We start from the raw sequence: 19,892 nt of genomic DNA on the forward strand, positions 1-19,892 counted from the left end.
CATATCCAGTATCCTGAATGTAGATGTAATCTGGGTCTCACTATAAAATTTCAGTGTTAATTTTTAGAGGAAAAAAGCCCTAGACACATTTTATAAAACATCATCTATAGGTTACTTGTTTAGTTCTGATCACATTTCTCCTAAAATGTAAATCTTTTAAAAAATACCCAACTGGAACACAAACCAAATCTTATACTTCACTGTTGTCATTTTTTGTTTTTCTCTCTCCATGTGTGTATGTGTGGCTTAAGTCTCTGTATTATGCTCAACACACATGTGTGAACTGCTGAAATGATCACTTCCTTGGCTGATAGCTTTAACAGTACCAGCAACAATCTCAGGAACCGTATCACTTGACATCCTCCTGATTTAGTACAGAACTAGTCTCTTGGCAAGGATGACATTTCAGTTTTCTTTCTTTCATAGATTTCCTTCGGTGAAAAAAACCTTTGCTTTTTGTATCACTGTGACACTTCTTAAAATTAGCTGGCTTCTCTAATTAGCTTTATTTCAGATGTATTAGCTTCTTAATATAAGGACTAAGCTAGTGACAATTTACCTAATGTGACAAGAGCTTCTAGATGCATAAAAACTTTTTTTAAAGACTTTTTTTTGGATGTGGACTGTTTTTAAAGTCTTTATTGAATTTGTTACAATATTGCTTCTGTTTCATATTTTGGTTTTTTGGCCGCAAGGTGTGTGGGATCTTAGCTCCTCAACCAGGGAAGCTAAGCTAAGCAAACCCGCACCCCCTGCATTGGAAGGTGAAGTCTTGACCACTGGACCACCAGGGAAGTCCTGCATAAAAACTTTTTGAAGAAGAATTTTAGGTCAGCAAAATTTCTGAAAGGTGCCCCTTCATTATGACTTCCTTACTTTAAAGCCACTCAATTATCGACAGATTTTCCAAAAGAACACTAAACAAAAATCCTTCCTGTCACACTACAGAGGCAGCACAGTGGTTAAAAGCATGGACTCTGGAGCCTGCCTGCCTCAGTTTAAATCTGGTCTCAAGTCATGTACTAGTTATCTCAGCAAGTTGTGTAACCTCAGAGCCTCTGTTTACCTGTGAAATGGAGAGAAGAAGAAGACTCACTTCATTGGGGTGAATACTGGCTCTGTATCCTAGCTCTGCCATTTACTAATAGTAAGACCTTGGGAAAATGAACTATCACTGAAGCACAGTTTCCTCATCTGTAAAATGGGGATGATAATGACCACCTCGCAGGCTTAAGAATGAAGAAGTGAAATAACAACTATAATGTAAAAAGTACTAAGCTCAACACGCATTAAGCCCTCAGTAAATGGAAGTCAGCCTCCCCTTGTCTGGGGAAGTCTGCATGTATGGTCACTGGGTGGCAACAGACTGAAAGCCTGGAAAATCTTTGGTTGTTATAAAGTCACACACCCAGGAGAGGCCCCAGATGAGATCTCTGCACCGCTCTACTGTGATTATACTTCAGAACACGTAAGATTAACTGGAAACACATTTAAGAGATGTACACCTAGCAAAACCTGTTACTTCAAGTGGGAAGTGTTTCTTCAATAAATAAAATTGCTTGAAAGTTGTGACAAGAACTCTTCAATGTTCTCAATTACGAAGAAGCATAAGAAGCGGCAGGCATACCACGAAATACCAATGATAATTGATGATATACAAGCACCAACCCTAAGAACTCTGGCTAGCAAATCAAGAAGTTTTTCAAGGACACTTTTAGTTCTCGTATATTAGCTTACTTTATCAAAATACTAACTGGTTTGAAAAGATAATTTCTGCTTACCAGTTTGTTACAGATGAGAAGCAAGGTTGCTGGCTTCTGCTCTATGCTCCTACAGCACAAACTTACACCTGAACTGCAACCTGTGGCACAATGACTGGGATAATATTCAATTTTAATCTAAGGGGCCATTTGTTTTAGATTTTTTTTTTTAGTGTAAACTTCACAATATCCCATCTCTAGGTGTGAACAGATGTATTTATATTTTGTTTAAGGAAGGAATAAGTGTGAAATTTTAAATATGTTCCTTGAGTAAGTGTAAATAATCACTAATTTCTCACTTATAATATTTAACATTTTCCAAATATTGAACTAAACATCAATTTTAATCTAAAGGGCCATTTCTTATATAATGTTTAATATAAATTTAAAAATATCCCATTTCTAGGTACAAAAGACATTTATTTATATTTTGCTTAAGGAAGGTATAACCATGGAATTTAAAATGTGATCACTTTTCAAGTAAGTACAGTCACTAATTACCTACTAAAAATAAATAACATTTTCCAAATACTGAACATAAACATCTTGGGACTTTTTCTCTTGATGAGAGAGAGGCTAAGAAGTGACAGCATGGGGAGACTTCCTTTTTAGCACTCATCACCATCTGACATATTACATATTTGTTTGTTAATTGGCCTTTTCCCATCACAAAAATGTGGGCTACGTAACAGCAGGGATTGTGCCTGTCTTGTTCACTGCTTTAACTTCAATCTTGTGTTATAGGCATTCCAAGCATATATTCTAAATGAATAAATAAATGACTGTGATGATGAAAGCTCTTCAGCATTTGTGTATTTCTTTCTTTTTTTTTTTTTAGCATTTGTGTATTTCTAAGATGACAGTTATTCTGATTGTTCTAAAGAAGAGGCAGGAGTCAGCTTAAATGGAATATTTAGAAAAGTAAAACAAAGATGTCTTTTTTTTCTTTTTTTTTTTGGCTCCACTGGGCCTTCGTTGCTATGCACGGGCTTTCTTTAGCTGCAGCGAGTGGGGGCTACTCTTCGTTGCGGTGTGCGGGTTTCTCATTGTGGTGGCTTCTCTTGTTGCAGAGCATGGGCTCTAGGTGTGTGGGCTTCAGTAGTTGCAGCACGCAGGCCCTAGAGCGTGCAGGTTTCAGTAGTTACAGTGCATGGGCTCAGTACTTGTGGTGCACTGGCTCTAAGGCATGTGGGCTTCAGTAGTTGTGGTGCGCAGGCTCAGTAGTTGTGGCTCGCGGGCTCTAGAGCAGAGGCTCAGTAGTTGTGGCACACGGGCTTAGATGCTCTGCGGCATGTGGGATCTTCCTGGACCAGGGATCGAACCTGTATCCCCTGCAGTGGCAGGCGGATTCTTAACCACTGGGCCACCAGGGAAGTCCTCCAAATATGTCTTTTAAAGTTGCACTGACTTAGCAATGAATATAAGGGAAATCTCAGACCGTTTTCAGAAGCCCATTTATAAATGGATGTGTACCAATAAGTGGGGACAACTGAAAACGTATTTGGGGGAAATGTGCTGTTTCTGGCTATAAGCTGGACAGGATTTCTATGAGGAAATTAGAACCTTATGACATTGAAGATGGCTCCCTGTTCCTCATTACTAATTAATCATGCCAAGAGATTTCTTTAAATACTGGAGACAGGCACTCTGCACTCTATACTTCTCCTTAAAATCCTCAAAAATAAGGAGAATAAGAAACAGAAATACAAACTCCATTGATTAGGAATATCTATCTCTAATCTTAGATTATAATATATAAAGATGGAAAGTGGATGTAGGATTAAACAACCTAACAGACAGAAGAAGGTGAAACAAATGCCTGCTGGGGTTAACAACAGGAATGAGCCAAATCATCTGTCAAACCTCAGAAAAGCATAGGAGTTAGAAGCACCAGGTACTATGGAAGATGGGGGTGAGGAAGGAAGTTGCAAACACAGAAACTATTATATGAAGTTTATATAAAGAGCAGTTAGATTCCCAGATATCCATCCCTATCCTGCCCAGCCAGGTGACTACATTCCCCAAAACCCACAGGAAAGAGAAATTAAAATCACTAGAGAAACTAAAGCAGAGAATCTAGGCTTAGGACACATAGAGTAGGTGAGAATCAGGTGCAGGACTGAAAACAAGGGGCTTAGGTAAAAGGCTGCAGCCTAAATGATGAAACTCCGCCACCTCCTACTAGCTCCAGAATGTTGGCGACCAGGTTATACACCCTCCAGGAAATTGGTGGATTCTTTGCTAGAACAGTGCAAGGAAAAAACTTATGGACACTGACTTTTGGGTTTTCCCATAAAGGCTGGTGGGTCATCTTAATGCTCTATAGTTAAGCTCTCCATATATACAAGCTTCCATCAGTTTTTTGGTGCCTAACTATTAAGGAAGAGATAAGAGAACATACTGCATCTATAAAACAAAAACAGTATGCTATAAAAAAGAGGGGTACAGGGACTTCCCTGGTGGTCCAGTGGTTAAGACTCTGTGCTTCCAATGCAGGGGGCTTGGGTTCAATCCCTGGTCAGGGAACTAAGATACCACATGCCAAGCGGTGCTGCCAAAAACTAAACTAAAAAAAAAAAAAAAATCTCAGCTTCCCTTGTGGCACAGTGGTTAAGAATCCACCTGTCAATGCAGGGGACACGGGTTTGATCCCTGGTCTGGGAAGATCCCACATGCCACGGAGCACCTAAGCCCATGCGCCACAACTACTGAGCCTGTGCTCCAGAGCCCGTGAGCCACAACTAGTGAGTCTGCACGCCACAACTACTGAAACCCGTGCGCCTACAGCCCGTGTTCTGCAACAAGAGAAGCCACCGCAATGAGGAGCCCGTGCACCGCAACGAAGAGTAGCCCCTGCTTGCTGCAACTAGAGAAAGCCTGCGTGCAGCAATGAAGACCTAATGCAGCCAAAAAAAAAAAACCTCAATTACAAAAAAAAGAAGGGAACAACTGGGGGAAATAAAGACCTATTGGAAATTAAAACTATGATAGCCAAAAAATTTTTTGTGAAAGGATTGAAAGGTAATGTTGAAGAAATCTCCTAAAAGTGGATAAACAAATAGGAAACAGAAAAGTTAAGAAGAGTAACAATACAGGCAATCTAATTTTTGACTAAAAGGAGTTGTAGAAGGAGAGAACAGAGGAAGTGGTGGTGAGAAAATTTTCAATAAATACTACAAAAGCATTTCCCTGAATCAAAAAATATCTCCAGGGCTCACTAGGTACCAACAGAATATGAAAAAAAGACCCAAGAACAGTGGTGATAAAAAGAAGATTCTGGGCTTCCCTGGTGGCGCAGTGGTTGAGAGTCTGCCTGCCGATGCAGGGGACATGAGTTTGTGCCCCGGTCTGGTAAGATCCCACATGCCACGGAGCGGCTGGGCCCGTGAGCCATGGCCGCTGAGCCTGCGCGTCCGGAGCCTGTGCTCTGCAATGGCAGAGGCCACAACAGTGAGAGGCCCGCGTACCGCAAAAAAAAAAAAAAGAAGATTCTAAAAGCTTCTGGAGAGAAAAAAGGTATATATAAAGAATTAGGAATAAGAATAGTACCATATTATTTAATAGTAATACTGGAAGTTCAAGATGGATGCCTTCAAAATTCTGAGGGAAAATAATTTTTAACCTAGAATTATGTCAAACAAAGAGTAATGTATGAGAATGGAATAAAGATGCTTTTAGGAACATTAAGTCTCAAAAAACTTACCTCCTATGCATTCTTTCTTAGGAAGCTACCAGAGGACGTGCTCCGTCAAAATAAGGAATACAATCAAGAAAGACGATGACATGGGATCAAACACAAAAGGGAAGTAACAGGAATTTCCAGGATAACAAGTAGGTGGTAAGACTTGAGAGCATCCTAGGTCCAGATTAGCTCGATGGAGAGCTCTAGGATTTCCAGGGTTGGGGGGGGGGGGGAAATGTAACTGATGTGGAAAACTGTATTGAGAGGCATTTTACAAAGCATTAAGGCTTATGGAATGACAGCCATAGTTTTGAAGGAAAATAAGCAAACTTTACAATGAGGTATTTCATAACCCAGGAAAAACAAAACTGCTCAAGAAGAAAATGTTATCCTTGGTTCCACAGTGAACCATATTTGTGTAGTATTAATACTGAAAATACTGTAACATGGATTCAGACTAAAATCATGATATAACTGTACTGAGATGGTAGAGGGAGGAAGGAAGGTGAAAGAGCTAACATTCTCAACATCCATAATAAGAAGGAATAGATAATGTACAAAACTGATCAAAAAAGTTATAGCAGTATATGAATATTATTTAGAAACATGGAGGTAAACATCAGAGAAACATCTCCAAATGTTGAAAGTAGCTGCCTTTGGGGAGAGGGTGGGCTCAGGAGGGGAAAAGAATTTCTGGTTTTTATTATAAGTCTTTGAACATTACTTGATTTCCTAAACTATGTATATATGTTACTTTGATAAAAACAGAAAATTAAAATGCAAACATATAAAGAAGTTATGGATAGTGTGGTATAGCAGGAAGAGTTTTGAGCTAGGAATGAAAATACAAAGCTATTGATTACTTATACTGTGATCTTGGGTAAATCATACAACTTCTTTGAGTCTCAATTTCCTTATCTATTCATTGTGGGACTTTGGTTATTTCTAAGGGCCTTTCCAACAATAAGGTTCTGATTCCATAATAACGAAGTATTTTTCTAGGAACAGCAAAGAGAGAGAAACTTTTATCCATGTTCTCATGGTCCACCTGTACATACTTTTGTTCACTTTGCCAGGGGTCTCCCTACCATTGCCCCCTTGATGTTAAAATGGAACTAGCATGCCCGCAACCTGAGAATCCTATTGTACCTGCGAGGCTAGTCTCCGCATGGCCTCCTCCTGCCGCCTCCGCATTTCTGGAGTTCCTGGGCAGCTTCCACTGGTGATGGATGAGTGGGCTGAAGGTGGCTGTGTGAGTGGCAGCTCTCTGTTGGCATCCATATCTGTATTATAAAGATGAGATGTTTGCATCAGATAATCATAAAACTCTAAAGAAAGACTGGTTAAATCCCATTTGTTCTTTGATCCAGCAATTCTACTCTTAGGGGTATGTACCCAAGAGAATTAAAAACATATGTCCATGCAAAAACTTGTACACAAATGTTCAAAGAAGCAAGATTCATAATAGCCCCAAAACGGAAACAACCCAAATGTCCATCAACTGATGAATGGATAAAAGATGGTACAGCCTCACAGTCGAACATTACTCAACAATAATAAAAAGAAATGAAATACCAATATATGTTACAACATGGATAACCCTTGAAACGTTACACTCACTCAAAGAAGTCAGTTACAAAAGACCATACAGCATACGATTCTATTTATTTGAAATGCCCAGAATACGGAAATCCATAGGGACAAAAGGCAGATTAGTGGTTACCTAGGGGTAGAGATAGGGATTTAGGGGGGAAATGAAGACTGACTGCTAATGGGCATGGGATTTCTTTTAGCGGGGAATGACAAAGTTCTAAGATTATGGTGATTGCTGCACAACTGAGTGACTACAGTAAAAAGCAGTGAATTGAACCATTTAAATGGGTGAATTATACGGTACGTGAATTGTAGCTTAATAAAGCTGTTTTTTAAAAATTCCATTCGTTCACATTATTTAGGTAACATCTTAACTACTACTAGAAATTATAGACTCTATTTATAAATACAGACCATATTTTAAAAATGGGTACACAATAAGTAGACTGTTATTTGATGGTCAATAACTACTGAAAAGGAGAAGAAATAGGGGAAAATAGTTCTCATTTAACTCCCTACCAGTAGGACTTAATTGAGACTTCTTCCATCCAACTGGCAAAGTAAATTCCCTGGCCACTGCATAGAGTTCTGAATAAACTGTAGGGGGGTAGGTGTGGGAGATGGCAGTGAAAAAGACTGAAGAAATGTGCGCAGTAAAGTTCAGTGACTGTCACTGTATCATGCCTGTTGTTCACTCCCTCTGTCCACCCCATTCCCCCTTATCTGGTTTTGTGGGTAATTAGTGTCTGAGTACCTTCTGTCTTCTAGCTGTTCCCTTTTGGAGAGGCCCTCCTTTTTGTCTGGGTGTCTTTACTTTCCGCTTGGTATTCAGAGAACAGTAGAAATAAAAGTTAATAGGGAGGAGCAGTCAGCGTGCACAGCGAACTGGCAACACAGACTTCTGGAATGAGCAGAGTGGGGAGGGGAGGGGTTACTCACTGAACAGCTATTTGGGGACATGGCAGCTGTTGGCAAATGTCAAATCCAAACAGTAACTACCCTCAGACTTTCAGTGATAGGAAAATACAGTCTTGTAATTAGACCGAACTTCCCTAACTACTGTACTGAGTACACTTGTAGTTAATGTAACAATGCCTGGATTACACAACAGGTCCATTTTCACAAAATGTTTCCGTTCTCTGTACGTGTGTGTTGCGGGGTGGGTGGTGACGGTAGAGATTGATGGGGGAGTTGGGTTTGGGACGGGGTGTAGGTGGACAGCAAGATGACAGGCTAGTGCCTGCCTTGACAGCTTCTCTGTGCCTTCCCAGGGAAATGACAAGGAGGGGGCGGCTGGGGGCTGGGTGTCTGTGGGGGAAGGACAGAGCCAGGCAATGCAGTGCTGCAGGCTCGACTGCTCATGTCTTCCACAGCAGCGCTGCTCAGCGTGGAGGAGTGAGGGACAGAAGAAAGAATGACACAGGATGCAGAAACGGAGGTGGGGAGCTCCAATAATCTTCCACCTATTTTCATTACTACTACAACTGCATCACTGACTTAGGGTTGGGAAGGCCAGTGGGATCCCAAATACACCTATCAAAGCTGAATGTAAATTAAACTGTAAAACATTAAGCCAACTCTCTCTCGCTAAGACATCATTCTTATTCACTAATGAAAAAAATTCTGCTACTGCCAGTAACATTTTCAGTGCCGGCTCATAAAGTAACAGATCAATGCCGAAAAACAGCTTGTTCTTTATCAACCACTTATTCTTTTTTTTTTTTTCCCTCAAAGAAATATCTTTAAATTGGTTAAGATATATTCAGTTCATATTTGTTTACAGAAATAACAAATATAAAACAGAAACATACAGATCACTGATTTTTTTTTTAAAAAAGTAACATTTTTGAGCGCTAATACTTGAAAAGCTTTAACCAAAACCTCGTAAGGATAATACAAGAAAGACAAAACATTTGTCCTCAAAACTAGAAAATTTAATGAGAGCCAGCTCTAAAACAAACTGAAGTTAGATTTTATTATTAATCATTTGCATAACAGAAAATGAAAATTTTACAGATGTGTGTAGCTACTGGGGTAATTTCAAGAGTTGATTTTGTTTTTCAGAGTTAATATTTAAATACCAGTAAATGACATCAACCACTTATTCTTGACCATTCTTAAGTGGTTCGGTTAAGATGGCAGAGGTGGAATGTAGTTTGGACATCAAAGCGGACAACAAAAATTATTACATCAAATTACGACAAGGCAATGCTGGTTCTGTGTAGTTCTGATAAATATATAACCACATACTCGATCCCCTTTAACACCTTTTCAAGTTTTCTACGTTAACTATCAGGTCAAATCTATAGTCTTGACATGTGGACATTTATCACATGAATGGGGTATTTTTAGAGTTTCTCTGGAGGTAAAAGGCAACGGATGTTAGAGAATAACTTAATGAACTATCTTTAAAGGACCTCTGCTTTGGGGAGCACATGGGCTGTTTTCTATTAACTCCTGCTCTCCCAGGCTTAGAGGGGGCACTTCCAGGCACCTTTGCTTTCAGAGAAAGCAGTTCTTCTTGCCCTTGAGCCATGATTCTACCATCTGTTATCTGCAACAGTGATGGATATATAGAGGAGTCAGAGAGACTATTACCTAGCTGGTTTTCTTTCTGACACACTCAAATAGTTAACCTCTTGGATTACGCAGATAAGAAGTAGTCTGGCGTGATATTTAAGCTAAGCACTCTAACGAAAATACTGGAATAGGTATGGAAAGTTACTTTCAACCATGCAGACATCTTAGAATCACAGAATTTTAGCATAGGAATGAATCTTAAAGATCACCTAATCCCACTGACTTATTTTACAGATGACAAAAACCAAGGTCTAAAGAATTAAAGTAAAATTCTCAAGGTTACAAAGTATAGTAAGTTTGAGCGCTGGAGCCAAACTATGGGCTCTTGACTCCCATGACATTATGCCAATCTACCTCAGATAAACTTAATCCAGAAACTAAGCATGATACTGCTCTTAAGACATGAATTCTTCCATACCAATTCTTACCATACCCTGGCAAATGGGACTCTTGATCCAACAAGTTTTCTTTCTAGACACTAGTTCTTCTACGTGTCAGATATCCATAAGTTTACCAGAGGCAATCTGACTACTTAACAACATGAAACAGGAATTAATTTCAACAGGAAGCCAGGATGTTTGGAGGGTGTCCAGTGAGTTCCTGTTGACTTCCCACAGCACCGTTCTAGACTCTGTAACTACAATACTATGATCCCAAACAAACCATTTCTAGTGGTTGCTGTCTGGAAATCTGTGGTGAGCTAGATTATTGATTTGGACTAGCAGGGCAAGAGTTTCTTTTTGTTTTCTTATAACTAGCAGAAGCCAGGTAGACTGGTTCGATACATATAGTGTGTATAGGAAGAACCCCTATACATTTCTTTTTATCTCCTTTACTCAAGGGAGTTCCATCAATAAGGAGAGGGAGCACAGCAAAATGCATGACACTGGCCTCTGAAACCAGACTGCTTAGGCTCAAATTCTAGTTTCACTATTTACTGGCTACGAAACCTGGGAGGCTTACTTAACCTCTCTGAGCCTTAAACCACTTATCTGTGAAAGGAAGATAACAGGAACTACCTCTCTGAAAGAGATAAGAGGGTTGGATGAATGAATGTTTGTTAAGCTCTTAGAGAGTGCCTGGTACTAAGGACCATATAAGTATTTTAGAAACAAATAAACAGGATCCTGATGGCGATCATTAAGCTGCACCTGCCTGTGATGAAAGAAGCATAAATATATATGAGATCTCAGCATCTTTTCACATAGAAGCAGGAGAAACCCTTCAAGGACACAATGAAGTTCAAGCCCAAGCAGTGCAACACTGACATCGATCGCAAGGAAATGAAGGCCGCAAACAGATTGTGCCGGTGTGAACAGGAAGCCTGCACACAGGCTGAGCAAAAGCTGACAGTGATGGATGCAAACAAGCTCTTATGGGCAATTGCTGTAGTCATCATCCAAAGGACAGACCAGCCAGACAGTCAGGAGGGAAGAGGCATACATTTATTCTGAGAGAAAGGTTTTTTCAGTCACTCTCAGGTGACTGTTGGATATGTGGGTTAAATGTCAACAGAGTATTACATTCTTTCCCTCGACTCTCTGAGTTAATGGTCCTCACGTGCCAGTCAGGTTTTGCAGATCAGAAAATGAAAGGATATAAGACTTAATACAAAGATGCCGGAAAAAATTTCAGAGCAATGAAGCATGGAGTTATTTAAAAAAAAATTTTTTTTAGTGTTTTTTTTTTTTAACATCTTTATTGGAGTATAATTGCTTTACAATGGTGTGTTAGTTTCTGCTTTATAACACAGTAAATCAGCTATACATTTACATATATCCCCATATCTCCTCCCTCTTGTGTCTCCCTCCCACCCTCCCTATCCCACCACATGGAGTTCTTTAAAAAGGGATACATACGTTTCGGGGAGGCATGTGGGCTGTCTGAGGCGATCTGTCTCATCCGTGTTCCGTGGCAGCTGAGGGCCACCAGTCTGGAGACGATGGCGGTTTTGCCGAACCCAATGTTCCCCACGATCACTACTCCTTGGTTCACGCTGGCATTTGAACTCTGAAGTTGAGCATCTATTTCATGGAAAACCCAATCCCGGCCAACAAACACTGACTCTGTAGTGATGCTGGGCACTTCAAAGAGCAGCGGCTTCAGGGAGATATCGGGAGGCCTGTAAGGTGCAAAGCGAACTGGAAGGAACAATAAGAGAACACAGAACTTAGGCCAAACCATCAACATTGAAGAAATAAACAAAAAAACCAGTATGGTCTAGGAGACCACTGGGAGTTACAGTATGATGGTATTCTGGGTTATTCAGAAAATAATAAAACTCTGAATTTTGGTTCTACACAGATAAGCAATGGCACATGAGCTAGAGCTATTTGATACTGTAGCTGGCAGAACACAAGCATAGTTAAAACAGTAATAATTTACGTTATAGGCAGAAAGTCAGGGTGATATTCAAAATTATTAAGCAATGGAGATGGCCCAGGCACCGGCAATCAGGATGGATGCAAAAGTAACAAAATGCAGGGTTCTTAAGGCCTCCTTCTATGCCTGGGGATAACCTTCAAAATGTTGGATTGTGGGGAGATGTAGGGTTGGAGTTTCTGGGGGAGAGGCTGGGGTGTGGCAGGGAATCGGGACGGCTTACAGTGTCAGTCCTGTAGAAAGCAATGTAAAGAGAACTTGTGTCTTTAAAAATACCAATAAAAACAGTAATTCCTTTAAGTTCACAATGGTAGTTTTTAAAAATCTAGTAAGTATATTAAGGGAAGCAAACCCCTAAAAACTGTGATGGTTAAAAGGTTTTCACTATGTTAAGCAGTCAAGGAAGCAGAAACCAAATTTTCATTTAATGTCTCTGCACCTGTAATGCTTGTATTCATGCCAACTGAAGAAAAAAAAAGATTTCTGGTTTACACACACACGTCTTGGGGACAAATCCCTATTGCTTTTCTCGAGATTTTTTTCTGTGCTTATGTAGTTGTGAGATGCGCTAAGGGCCAACCAAGCATGAGCTCTACCTGCTCTCTAAAAACGCATAACAGATATAACCTGGTTTCAATGATCAACCTTCTAATTACATTGACGGTAAAAACAAGTCCTGCCTGACCTCCCTCATCTGCGTTAAATGCCTTCATAACTCTTTCTTTTTTTTTGGGCCACACCGTGTGGCCTGTGGGATCTTAGTTCCCCGACCAGGGAACGATCCTGGGCCCCCAGCAATGAAAGCCCGGAATCCTAACCACTGGACCGCCAGGGAATTCCCTTTTTAACTGTTTCAAGAGCAGTTCTACATGTATCTTTTTTTTTCATTTTATTATTTTTTAAAAGTTCATTTTCTGTATCATTTACCTTAGCACAGTACCCTGACACACAGTAGAGCACAGTACCTTGACACACAGTAGATGCTAAATAAATGCTTACTGAAAGAATTAATTAAAAACAAGGTATTACACTCTCACCCCATTTTATATTTTGAAGAATAAAGTCCAGGGGTGGGAAGGGAACGAGGATAGGAGAAAGGGAAATCATAAAGGGGGAAATCAGATCTATTAGTATGGCTTATATTACTCTAGAACATACTTAAACCACTTATACATCATAAATTGGGACCTGGAGATGGCAGCTTACTCAAAAAACACACACAAGCACACTTCATGTAAACACTCATTTAAAACCGTCTGAAAGCCATTAGAATGATAGCTGAGCATTTTCAAAAAGGTAACAATTCCAGGGCTTCCCTGGTGGCGCAGTGGTTGAGAGTCCGCCTGCCGATGCAGGGGACACGGGTTCGTGCCCTGGTCCGGGAAGATCCCACATGCCGCAGAGCGCCTAGGCCCGTGAGCCATGGCCACTGAGCCTGCGTGTCCGGAGCCTGTGCTCCGCAACGGGAGAGGCCACCACAGTGAGAGGCCCACGTACCGCAAAAAAAAAAAAAACAAAAAAGGTAACAATTCCAAAAGTAGTACAAAAATTAAAAATATAAAGCCAAACTCTAATAATAGAAGCAAACTGTTTCCTATGTAAGTTTTAAAATGTCCCAAATTTTCACTAAAAAAAAAAAGGCTGTGGAGATACACCTACATGGTTACTTATAATTTCCTGATTCACATCTCCTTATCAGAACGTACTCTTTTAAAATACACATATAATTACAGAATTAAGTGAAAAATTAGACTTTAATTTGCTAAAAATATTAATTCTAGTATCTTAGCTAAACAGATTCTATTTTATTTTTCTTAAACATTATTTTATTGAGCCTCACATGCCATAAAATTCACCCTTTTAAAGCATACAATTTGGTGATTTTTAGTATATTCACGAAGTTGCAAACATCACTATTTAATTCCGGAACATTTCCATCATTGCCCTCCAAAAAACCACACACCCATTAGCTGTCACTCTCTAGTCTCCGTTTCCCCCAGCCCCTGGCAACCAGAGAATTTCTGTCTTTACAGATTTGCCTATTCGAGACAGTTCACATATATATTATCATATGATATGGGGCCTTTTGTGTCTGGCTTCTTTCATTTAGCATGTTTTTCAGGTTCATCCATGTTGTAGCATGTATCATTACTTCATCCTTTTTACTGCTGAACAATATTCCATTATATGGATATATCACATTTTGTTTATCCCATTTATCAGCTGACAAAAATTTGGGTTGTTTCCACTTTTTGTCTATTATGAATCATGCTACTATGAACATTCATGTACAAGTTTCTTTGCTTCTTTTTCTTTTTTAAAATTAATGACTAAATTTTTTAAACACCTTTATTGGAGTATAAGTGCTTTACAATGGTGTGTTAGTTTCTGCTGTAAAACAAAGTGAATCAGCTATACATATACATATATCCCCATATCCCCTCCCTCTTGCGTCTCCCTCCCATCCTCTCTATCCCACCCCCCTAGGGGGTCACAAAGCACCGAGCTGATCTCCCTGTGCTATGTGGCTGCTTCCCACTAGCTATCTATTTTACCCTAGGTTCTTCAGAACCACTTTTTTTTTTTTAGATTCCATATATATGTGTTAGCATACGGTATTTGTTTTTCTCTTATTGACTTACTTCACTCTGTATGACAGACTCTAGGTCCTTCCACCTAACTACAAATAACTCAATTTCATTTCTTTTTATGGCTGAGTAATATTCCATTGTATATATGTGCCACATCTTCTTTATCCATTCATCTGTTGATGGACACTTAGGTTGCTTCCATGTCCTGGCTATTGTAAATAGTGCTGCAATGAACATTGTGGTACATGACTCTTTTTGACTTATGGTTTTCTCAGGGTATATGCCCAGTAGTGGGATTGCTGGGTCATATGGTAGTTTTATTTTTAGTTTTATAAGGAACCTCCATACTGTTCTCCATAGTGGCTGTGTCAATTTACATACCCACCAACAGTGCAAGAGCGTTCCCTTTTTTCCACACCCTCTCCAGCATTTATTGTTTGTAGATTTTTTGATGATGGCTATTCTGACAAGTGTGAGGTGATACCTCATTGCAGTTTTGATTTGCATTTCTCTAATGATTAGTGATGTTGAGCATCCTTTCATGTGCTTGTTGGCAATCTGTATATCTTCTTTGGAGAAATGTCTGTTTAGGTCTTCAGCCCATGTTTGGATTGGGTTGTTTGTTTTTCGGATATTGAGCTGCATGAGCTGTTTGTATATTTTGGAGATTAATCCTTTGTCGGCTGCTTCATTTGCAAATACTTTCTCCCATTCTGAGGGTTGTCTTTTCGTCTTGTTTATGGTTTCCTTTGCTGTGCAAAAGCTTTTAAGTTTCATTAGGTCCCATTTGTTTATTTTTGTTTTTATTTCCATTTCTCTAGGAGGTGGGTCAAAAAGGATCTTGCTGTGATTTATGTCACAGAGTGTTCTGCCTATGTTTTCCTCGAAGAGTTTTATAGTGTCTGACTTTACATTTAGGTCTTTAGTCCATTCTGAGTTTGTTGTATACAGTGTTAGGGAGTGTTCTAATTTCATTCTTTTACATGTAGCTGTCCAGTTTTCCCAGCATCACTTACTGAAGAGGCTGTCTTTTCTCCATTGTATATTCTTGCCTCCTTTATCAAAGATAAGGTGACCATATGTGTGTGGGTTTATCTCTGGGCTTTCTATCCTGTTCCATTGATCTATATTCCTGTTTTTGTGCCAGTACCATACTGTCTTGCTGACTGTAGCTTTGTAGTATAGTCTGAAGTCAGGGAGCCTGATTCCTCCAGTTCTGTTTTTCTTTCTCAAGATTGCTTTGGCTATTCGGGGTCTTTTGTGTTTCCATATAAATTGTGAATTTTTTTGTTCTAGTTCTGTGAAAAATGGCAATGGTAGTTTGATAGGAATTGTACTGAATCTGTAGATTGCTTTGGGTAGTATAGTCATTTTCACAGTGTTGATTCTTCCAATCCAAGAACATGGTATATCTCACCATCTGTTTCTATTATCTTTAATTTCTTTCATCAGTATCTTAAAGTTTTCTGCATACATGTCTTTAGTCTCCTTAGGTAGGATTATTCCTAGGTATTTTAGTCTTCTTGTTGCAATAGTAAATGGGAGTGTTTCCTTAATTTCTCTTTCAGACTTTTCGTCATTAGTGTATAGGAATGCAAGAGATTTCTGTACATTAATTTTGTATCCTGCTACTCTACCAAATTCATTGATTAGCTCTAGTAGTTTTCTGGTACCATCTTTAGGATTCCCTATGTATAGTATCATGTCATCTGCAAACAGTGACAGTTTTACTTCTTCTTTTCCGATTTGGATTCCTTTAATTTCTTTATGTCTCTGATTGCTGTGGCTAAAACTTCCAAAACTATGCTGAATAGTAGTGGTGAGAGTGGGCAACCTTGTCTTGTTCCTGATCTTAGTGGAAATGGTTTCAGTTTTTCACCATTGAGGATGATGTTGGCTATGGGTTTGTCATATATGGCCTTTATTATGTTGAGATAAGTTCCCTCTAGGCCTACTTTCTGGAGGGTTTTTATCATAAATGGGTGTTGAATTTTGTCGAAAGCTTTTTCTGCATCTATTCAGATGATCATATGGTTTTCATCCTTCAATTTGTTAATATGGTGTATCATATTGATTGATTTGCATATATTCAAGAATCCTTGCATTCCCAGGATAAACCCCATTTGATCATGGTGTATGATCCTTTTAATGTGCTGTTGGATTCTGTTTGCTAATATTTTGCTGAGGATTTTTGCATCTATGTTCATCAGTGATATTGGCTTGTAGTTTTCTTTTTTTGTGACATCTTTGTCTGGTTTTGGTATCAGGGTGATGGTGGGCTCGTAGAATGAGTTTGGGAGTGTTCCTCCCTCTGCTATATTTTGGAAGAGTTTGAGAAGGATAGGTGTTAGCTATTCTCTAAATGTTTGATAGAATTCGCCTGTGAAGCCATTGGGCTTGGGCTTTGGTTGGCGGAAGATTTTTTTTTTTCTTTTGTGGTAGGCGGGCCTCTCACTGTTGTGGCTTCTCCCATTGCAGAGCACAGGCTCCGGACACGCAGGCTCAGTGGCCATGGCTCATGGGACCAGCCACTCCGTGGCATGTGGAATCTTCCTGGACCGGGGAATGAACCCGTGTCCCCTGCACGGCAGGCGGACTCTCAACCACTGCACCACCAGGGAAGCCCTGATGAAGATTTTTTTTTTTTTTTTTGCGGTACGTGGGCCTCTCAGTGTTGTGGCCTCTCCCGTTGCGGAGCACAGGCTCCGGACGCGCAGGCTTGGCGGCCACGGCTCACGGGCCCAGCTGCTCTGCGGAATGTGGGACCTTCCCGGACCGGGGCACGAACCCGTGTCCCCTGCATCGGCAGGCGGACTCTCAACCACTGCGCCACCAGGGAAGCCCCCTGACAAAGATTTTTAACCACAGTTTCAATTTCACTGCTTGTGATTGGTCTGTTTATATTTTCTATTTCTTCCTGGTTCAGTCTCAGAAGGTTGTACTTTACTAAGAATTTGTCCAGTTTTTCCAGGTTGTCCATTTTATTGGCATATAGTTGCTTGTAGTAATCTCTCATGATCCTTTGTATTTCTGCAGTGGCAGTTGTTAATTGTCCTTTTTCATTTCTAATTCTATTGATTTGACTCTTTTCCCTTTTTTTCTTGATGAGTCTGGCTAATGGTGTATCAATTATGTTTATCTTCTCAAAGAACCAGCTTTTAGTTTATTGATCTTTGCTATCATTTCCTTCATTTCTTTTTCATTTATTTCTCATCTGATCTTTATGATTTCTTTCCTCCTGCTAACATGGGGTTTTTTTTTGTTGTTGTTCTTCATTCTCTAATTGCTTTAGGTGTAAGGTTAGGGTGTTTATTTGAGATGTTTCTTGAGGTAGGATTGTATTGCTATAAACTTCCTTCCTAGAACTGCTTTTACTGCATCTCACAGGTTTTGGATCATCGTGTTTTTGTTGTCATTTGTCTCTAGGTATTTTTTGATTTCCTCTTGGGTTTCTTCAGTGAACTCTTGGTTATTTAGTAGTGTATTGTTTAGCCTCCATGTGTTTGTATTTTTTACAGTTTTTTCCCCCTGCAATTGATATCTAGTCTTACAGTGTTGTGGTCAGAAAAGATACTTGATACAATTTCAATTTCCTTAAATTTACCAAGGCTTGATTTGTGACCCAAGATATGATCTATCCTGGAGAATGGTCCATGAGCACTTGAGAAGAAAGTGTATTCTGTTGTTTTTGGATGGAGTGTCCTCTAAATGTCAATTACATCCATGTTGTTGAATGTGTCATTTAAAGCTTGTGTTTCCTTATTTAATTTCTTTTTGGATGATCTATTGGTGAAAGTGGGGTGTTAAAGTCCCCTATTATGACTGTGCTACTGTCGATTTCCCCTTTCATGGCTGTTAGCATTTTCCTTATGTATTGAGGTGCTCCTATGTTGCGTGCATAAATATTTACAATTGTTATACCTTCTTCTTGGATTGATCCCTTGATCATTATGTGCCCTTCTTTGTCTCTTGTAACAGTCTTTAAAGTCTATTTTGTCTGATATGAGAATTGCTACTCAAGCTTTCCTTTGATTTCCATTTGTATGGAATATCTTTTTCCATCCCCTCACTTTCAGTCTGTATGTGCCACTAGGTCTGAAGTGGGTCTCCTGTAGAAAACATATATATGGATCTTGTTTTTGTATCCATTCAGCCAGTCTATGTCTTTTGGTTGGAGCATTTAATCCATTTACATTTAAGGTAATTATTGATATGTTTGTTCCTATTACCATTTTCTTAATTGTTTTGGGTTTGTTATTGTAGGTCTTTTCCTTCTCTTGTGTTTCCTGCCTAGAGAAGTTCCTTTAGCATTTGTTGTAAAGCTGGTTTGGTGGTGCTGAAATCTCTTAGTTTTTGCTTGTCTGTAAAGGTTTTAATTTCTCCGTCAAATCTGAACAAGATCCTTGTTGGGTAGAGTAATCTTGGTTGTAGGTTATTCCCTTTCATGACTTTAAATATGTCCTGCCACTCCCTCCTGGCTTGCAGAGTTTCTGCTTAAAGATCAGCTGTTAACCTTATGGGGATTCCCTTGTATGTTATTTGTAGCTTTTCCCTTGCTGCTTTTAATATTTTTCTTTGTATTTAATTTTTGATAGTTTGATTAATATGTCTTGGCTTGTTTCTCCTTGGATTTATCCTGTAGGGGACTCTCTGCACTTCTTGGACTTGATTGTCTATTTCCTTTCCCATATTAGGGAAGTTTTCAACTATAATCTCTTCAAATATTTTCTCAGTCCCTCTGGGACCCTATAATTTGAATGTTGGTGTGTTTAATGTTGTCCCAGAGGTCTCTGAGGCTGTCCTTAATTCTTTTCATTCTTTTTTCTTTATTCTGCTCTGCAGTAGTTATTTCCACTATTTTATCTTCCAGGTCACTATCTGTTCCTCTGCCTCAGTTATTCTATTGATTCCTTCTAGAGAATTTTAAATTCTATTTATTGTGTTGTTCATCATTGTTTGTTTGCTCTTTAGTTCTTCTAGGTCCTTGTTAAACGTTTCTTGTATTTTCTCCATTCTATTTCCAAGATTTTGGATCATCTTTACTATCATTAATCTGAATTCGTTTTCTGGTAGACTGCCTATTTCTTTTGTTTGATCTGCTGGGTTTTTACCTTTCTCCTTCATCTGCTGTGTATTTCTCTGTCTTCTCATTTTGCTTAACTTACTGCATTTGGGGTCTCCTTTTCACAGGCTGCAGGTTCGTAGTTCCTGTTGTTTTTGATGTCTGCCCCCAGTGGGTAAGGTTGGTTCAGTGGGTTGTGTAGGTTTCCTGGTGGAGGGGACTAGTGCCTATGTTCTGGTGGA

The 19,892-nt window shown here is 39.5% G+C and overlaps 1 protein-coding gene across 1 annotated transcript in view; it reads right to left on the minus strand.

Annotated features, from left to right (window-relative positions):
- TANC2 (tetratricopeptide repeat, ankyrin repeat and coiled-coil containing 2) overlaps positions 1 to 19,892 on the minus strand; it is a 352,607-nt gene that overhangs the window by 79,789 nt on the left and 252,926 nt on the right. Inside the window, exons 10-11 of the mRNA XM_059997849.1 lie at positions 11,475 to 11,756; positions 6,592 to 6,725 (exon numbers count right to left, since the gene is read on the minus strand). Of these exons, the coding sequence (XP_059853832.1) occupies positions 6,592 to 6,725; positions 11,475 to 11,756 (416 nt within the window). The remainder of the gene's footprint in view (positions 1 to 6,591; positions 6,726 to 11,474; positions 11,757 to 19,892) is intronic.

The sequence above is a fragment of the Delphinus delphis genome, chromosome 19, assembly GCF_949987515.2.
Source record: "Delphinus delphis chromosome 19, mDelDel1.2, whole genome shotgun sequence".
Lineage (NCBI taxonomy): Eukaryota > Metazoa > Chordata > Mammalia > Artiodactyla > Delphinidae > Delphinus > Delphinus delphis.